Source organism: Peromyscus maniculatus, chromosome 8 (assembly GCF_049852395.1).
Source record: "Peromyscus maniculatus bairdii isolate BWxNUB_F1_BW_parent chromosome 8, HU_Pman_BW_mat_3.1, whole genome shotgun sequence".
Classification (NCBI taxonomy): Eukaryota; Metazoa; Chordata; class Mammalia; order Rodentia; family Cricetidae; genus Peromyscus; species Peromyscus maniculatus.
Window position 1 is genome coordinate 95,123,896 of NC_134859.1, and position 6,189 is coordinate 95,130,084.

Genomic DNA, 6,189 nt, shown 5'->3' on the forward strand with positions numbered 1-6,189 from the left:
AGATTGATTGTAAACCTGTAGCTTGCACTACCGAGGCCACCTGAAAGCCTGTGGCACCCGGCTTCTCCAGAGCCAGGTCTGTGGTTGCAACCCTCAGACCAGGGTCCACCAAGATGTATGGCTTTCCCTAAGTTATCCGGCTCCAGTGAAAAGGAGCTGGTATTTTCCCCAGGGAGAGAGAAAGGAGGGGGCGTGGGCTGCAGCTCAGCTGGGGATTTGTCCAGCATGCACAAGGTCCTGGGTTCGATCCCCAGCATCCGCATACACTGGGCATGGCGGTGCACGCTTGTCTGTCATCCCAGCACTCAGGAAGTAGTGGCAAGACAACCGGGACTTCAAAGTCATCTTAGTGTGTCGAGTTCAAGGCCCGTCTGAGCTACATCAGACCCTGGTGTGGGATAGAGAGGTGAGGTGAGGACAGAGAGAAACAGGAAAGGCCAAGACCATCTGGCATTATCAGCAAGTCGATACGGGAGAGGGGACCTCCAAATGACTGGGGAGTGGGTGCCAGCTGCTGAGTGGGGGCAGGAAAGAAAAGCAATGTTGTCATGGATTAGCTGCTGCGTATCCCCAAATTCATATGGTGATCCCCTAATCTTCAGCATGAACAGCGGTACATGCAGATGGGGCTGGGGCATGGTTAGATTTAGATGAGACCATAGGGGAGGGCTCTCTTAGAAGGGATTTCACAGACAGCTTCCTCCTGTTATGTGAACTCTCTAGGGCAAGCAGCCATCAACAGCCCGGAAGTTGATGGCTTCCCACCGGAAGTCCAGGAGCCAGCCTCTCTACTTTGGTCTTCCTGACCTCAGAACCATGGGAAGGAAATGCCTACAGTTTAAATGGCCTTGCCTCTCATACTTTCAATCATTCTTTTAGGTTAGTTGATATGGTAAAACAGCCCCCCAGCTGCCCTTTCCCAAGCCTGAGTGGTTCACATAAAGGATCCAACCCTGACACAGGAGCTCCACCCATCTGGAACCTCAGTTTCTCCACCTCTGAAAGTCAGAGAATTAATATTTACCCAAAAGTGTTGTTGGCAATTACAGGCACCTATGAAAGAAAGTCTTTGGTGAGTGATGACGACTGTTAACACCAGAGGATCAGGGGACCAGAAGGTGGCACCTCAAAGTGGTAGGGATAGAGAGCTTGCCTTGGCCACTACCACCCACCTTAGCTGGACTGGGATGGGCTGTGTATGGGTTACTGCAAGTTAAAGAAAAACAAACAGAAAAGGCAATGCTCCCAGTGCCATGCAGGGCCTGGCATCTGTCCACGGCAAAGCTACCCTCTGGATGTAGGCTCTCTGAATGGTCTGGTTCATCCCAGAGTGTGGTGTGAAGGCTCACTTCCCAGCTAACCTACCATGGAAGAACTTGAGGTGTAAGAAGAGTACACACCCCTCCCACCTGTGGGCAGGCGGACAGGGCTTAGGATAGCTGGAGCCCATGGAGTAGGCACCCTAGCTAGGCCCTCCCTTCTCACATGCAGGTGAGTGCTAGGAAATAAATATCTATAAATATATATATTTTATATATAGATATAAATTTATCTATATATATAAATAAATATATATAATATATATAGATATAAATAAATATCTATATCTATATGTGTGTGTGTGCATGTGCATATATATAATCTGTGTGCCATTGTGGGAATAAAGGCTGGGGACGCTAGTATGAAAGATTCTGGCCAGGTAATGGAGGTGGATGTGATTAGGGCAAAGGATTTGCCTATCCTAAATTCTTCTCTATACCTTCTCCTTCCAGTGCCCAGCACTGAGCTTGCACAAAAGAGGCATAAGAGCCACACCCCCGGTGTCAAGATTGTCTTGTTCAGGTTCTGACAGAGTCGTGAGTGTGCTGGAGGCGGCTTCATCTATGGGTGATGTGGTGATGGGGTGGGGGGAGGGAAGTGTGCTGCTCAGGCTCAACTTTGCTGTGATGGTAACACAGACTCTCAGGGGTCTGGGCCTCAGCAGGCTGCGTGCGCTTTGGGATGCGTGGTGGAGCCTTGATAGATGGATCTACACTTGTGCTTCTGGACCCAGCGTTGTCTTCTCCCTCTGCATCCAAAGAGTACTTATGCCTTTGAGCAGGATGTGATCTACACCTTCCACATTCCAAAATGACAAGGAATCAAACCAACATTTGTCGATGACGCCTGGGACAGAAATGACTTTGTTTCCTCTTCTCCCTGTCCCTGGCCTCAGCCAGAGACAGACAAAGAGATGCACAGTGGGGTGAGGATAGGGTGGGGAAGGCAGAGCAGCATCTGGTGGGACAAGCTAGTCCAGAACCCAGTGGAAGGAGAGAGGCCGAGAGAGACACACACAGGGAAAGAGGGAGAAGAGTGTGTTATGCAATTTATGCACGGGTTGTACATCCTCGCTTCCAAATGCCTTCCTGCCAGCCACCCAACCTTCGAGCTGGGCTCCACTGAGTAGCCAAATACTTGGTTCTATTTTTAATGGCGACCCAGAAGCTGCTGGGGGAAAGGGCAGGGGAACATGGCGGGAAGAACTTCGTAGCGATAGAGGCTCAAATCTAGCCTGGTTGCCTCCTGTCTGGCTGGGTGCCTCTGGGCAAGTCCCAGAACTGTTCTCTATCGGGGACTATGGGGGCCCAGCCCCTCGAGAGTCCCCTCCCAGGGTCCGGGAAGTTCTCTCTTGGCTGCACATGTGGGTGAAGGCAGTACCTCACAAGGCTCTGTGAGCCTGCCGGGGAGCACTGTGCACCCGAGTCTTCTGACATTTGTCCAGTGGACAGTCAGGTGGGTGGAGGGAGGCTGGGGCAAAGCCAGCTCTGCTGAAGCTGGACACGGCAGTTGTCCCTTTCGGATGTCTCTGTGGACAGACACCTCAGCATGGAGGGCTGGGCTCTCCATGTTCAACATGCATAGGAAATATGCAGGAAATGGAACTGGCCGTTAGTGAGTGGCCAGCAAACCCATCAGACTCCTGAAGCTGCACTCCAGCTATTCACTGCCCTCTGCAGTAGTCCATTTTAGCCCAAAGGTTTCATCTTTTCATCTGCTCCACCTCTTAATTTAGATGTCGTGTGTGTGTGTGTGTGTGTGTGTGTGTGTGTGTGTGTGTGTGTGTGTGTGTGTTTGGGGGCCTGTTGCTAGAAAACAGGAAGAAATAGTGTATTTTACCCACAAAAACTAACAGAAGTAGCAACCCCCAAAACACCTCTTGGTGTCCCTAGGGAGTGTCCCGAGGTTAACTGTACTGTCTTGGTCTCAGCCCCCGGCCATGTGCTGGCTGGCATCACAGGAGGCATCAGTGGCTCTGGGCGCTGTCAGCCTCCATGCTGTGTTCTTATGAGATAAGCTGGCAGTTCCCGCCCAGTTATGGATTTGAGCACTGGACAAGGAATCCTGAACTAACTCTCCCGGCGCTAGGTCTCAGGAGGCTGTTCTGACCCTGGGAGGTAGATACAGCCTGCTTGTCCCTCAGAACCCCCTGAGCTTTGAGGAATAACAGAGGCAGCCCAGTTCTTCCCGTGAAGTCCCCCAGATGGCTCTCTCTGCCAGGCAAGCCAGCTGCCCTGATCAGCTCCGGGCTCTCTTGATGAACAGTGAGTTCAAACGGCTCGAGGCAGCTGGCAAGATGCTAAGTGCAGCATCAATCCTAATTAGGATGAGGAATTAATACAGAAGGCACTGGAGTCACCATGCAGGCCAGGCTTGACGGTGGCGTCCAAGTTTCCCTTGGGAAACGGGAAGGTCCCAGCTCCATGGGTTTCTTGGGGGTGGGGGGTGACGGTGGCACGATCCTCTGTGCCACACATGGCATCCAGTGCAGCCTGTGAGGTAGAACCCAGCCCTGCAGCCCTCGCTCTAACTCCAGTGCTGTGGCAGGTAGTGACGTGGGTACATTCTCCAGATAAGGAGTAGGTGTGCACGACCTGAGCAACTGCATACCCAAAATGATGTTTTTCAGAAGAAAAGAGGGGGGTGTCATCGCGGGCCCACTAGCTCCTTTGTGAGGCATGCTTTCCCCCCCTTAACTGTTAATCTCACACTTCTGTCATCGACAGACTGCTCAGAGCCCTGGCATGAAGCGCCAAAGTGCAGAAGTAGCCCTGATCTGCAATCGGTGTTGGGGACAAAGGTGGATAGGAGTCCGGGGTCTGGCGGGGACATCGGGGGGGCGTCAGGGAGCAGACACAACCTCACAAAGCCTCCTTTCAGATGGCTCCAAACGCAGCCAGGAAGGGCCCTCTTTCTAAGAGCCGGATCCCAGCCTCCTGTCACATCCCACCACACTTAAGTAGCGGGAGGGGTTGTAGCTGCGGTTAAGAAGAGGATGGAAGAATTTCCTCAACCACCCAGGGGCGGAGTGAACACAAGACAAAAGGTGACAGGAAAGAAAGAGGAAATGCTATCCAAGGATTTCTGAAAAAATTAAAGCAATGATCGCCAACTCCCGTTCTGCGTCCCCCCCCCCCCCCCCCCGTCTCAGAGCCAAGACCAAGCAGTGGATCTGACGACAACCTGGCAGAACCAGACCGCCCCTCTGTAGACACCTGTTAGTTCGAGTTTCACAGTTGGGCATGACGGCGCCAGGAGGGCTAAGAAGCTGAGAGCATTTCGGGGCTTCCGAGGCATCTGGTCCGCGCTCCTGGAGGCTGTCCCCACAGTCCAGGGAACCCGACCGCGATCTCTAGATGCATTTCAACCTCAGCACACCTCTTTGAGGCCTCTGTATGCTAGGGGGTCGCAGAGCCCCGCCCTGCTCTGACAGAGCGACCACGCCCCTCCCAGCCCACTATGGGTCCGCGGACAGCTCTACGCTCCCAGTGTGGTTCCTATAGGGGTCTCTTGCAGCCTTGGTGCTGAGGGGCTGTGACCCAGGGCTCGCTGCTTCAGTTACGGGAGACGCGATGTGGCCTCCCCTCATGTCCCTATCGCTCAGGGAGGAGAGGGTCTGTGGCCTCATGGAATATGAGAAGGGCGGCCGGCTGGTGCTACCTGGTTCCCCCGGACCCGCTGGAGGCCCAATCTGTACCCCGCCCTCACTCCCTCACTTAGGGGCTTGGAGTGAGCACCTAGATGCCCCGGGGCTCCCCGCCCCCGGCCGGCCCCGCCCCAGGATGGCCAGTTCCCATAGCAATCGCACAGACACCGGTTGCCAAGCAACCCCTCCCCCTCCTCCCGCGTCGGCTCCCCCACAACCCTAGACTCCTCCCGCCCCCACGCCAGCCTCCACCTCCCCCAGGGGCGCCGGCGAGGCCCCTGGGGATCGCTCAGCTCTCGGGTTGCGCGCGTGTGCGTGAGTTTCTGTGTGTTTCATTGTGTCTGTGCGCGAGGGGGTGTGCGCGTGCGACCGGAGAGTTTGTGGGATCAGTGTGTTGGGGAAGGTCCCCAGCCTGGAGGGACCCGAGGCTGCTGCACCCATGTCCACTCGGGGACCCACCCTCCCAGCTTCAGGTTCTTTGTGTCTCGCGTGGAGCCATCGCCGCGCCCACCCCTCCCCCGGCCCGCTCCCCGGGGCAGTGTGTGCGTGTGCATGTGTGCGTGTATGTGCGTGCGCTGGGGGCAGGGGTCGTACCTTCGATGCAACACACCCGCCACAGTCCCGAGTGGGTGAGGTCGCCGCGGGCGCGGCGGGGCGGGGGCCCGTCGTCCATGGTCAGGTTGGTGCCGTTGCAGATGTGCGCGCTGGAGTACAGCCAGTAGTCGGTGCCGATGGCGATGGCCATGAGCGAGAAGGCAGCGAAGGCTCCGGCCGTGGTCAGCAGCATCTGCAGCCCGCGGTCGCATCGCACCATGGTGGGCGCCTCATAGTCCGCCGCCCGCCGGCCCGGCCCGCCGCGCCCGCCCGCCCTCCTCCCTCGGCGCGCAGCTCCGGGGGCGCCAGGGGCTGGGGGGCCGAGGGCCGGGGGGCGGCGCCGCGCTGCGCGCTCCGACCCCGCGCCCCGGGCGTGCCTGCGCTCGGGCTGCGCGGGGCTCAAACTCCGAGGCGCGGCGGCGAGTGAGGGCTGCGCGGGCTACGCGGGCCGCCGGGCGGGCTGGCGGCGGCGGCGGCGGCGGCGGCCGGGGGCTCCTCCCTCTCGGCCCGCCCTCCCCTCCGCGCTCGGCCCGCGCCCTCCGCGCCTCCACCCACCGCCCGCCGCCCGCTGCGCTCTCTCGGCGCCGCCCCTCCGCCTCGGGCCCGGCGCTCGCACTCCCCCGGCCGGG

General features: G+C 57.4%; 1 protein-coding gene across 1 annotated transcript in view; it reads right to left on the reverse strand.

The window, feature by feature from the left end:
- Cacng4 (calcium voltage-gated channel auxiliary subunit gamma 4) overlaps positions 1-5,876 on the reverse strand; it is a 62,624-nt gene extending 56,748 nt beyond the window's left edge. Inside the window, exon 1 of the mRNA XM_006970476.4 lies at positions 5,561-5,876. Coding sequence (XP_006970538.1) covers positions 5,561-5,780 — 220 coding nt within the window. The 5' untranslated portion in view covers positions 5,781-5,876. The remainder of the gene's footprint in view (positions 1-5,560) is intronic.
- Positions 5,877-6,189: the final 313 nt, after the last annotated feature.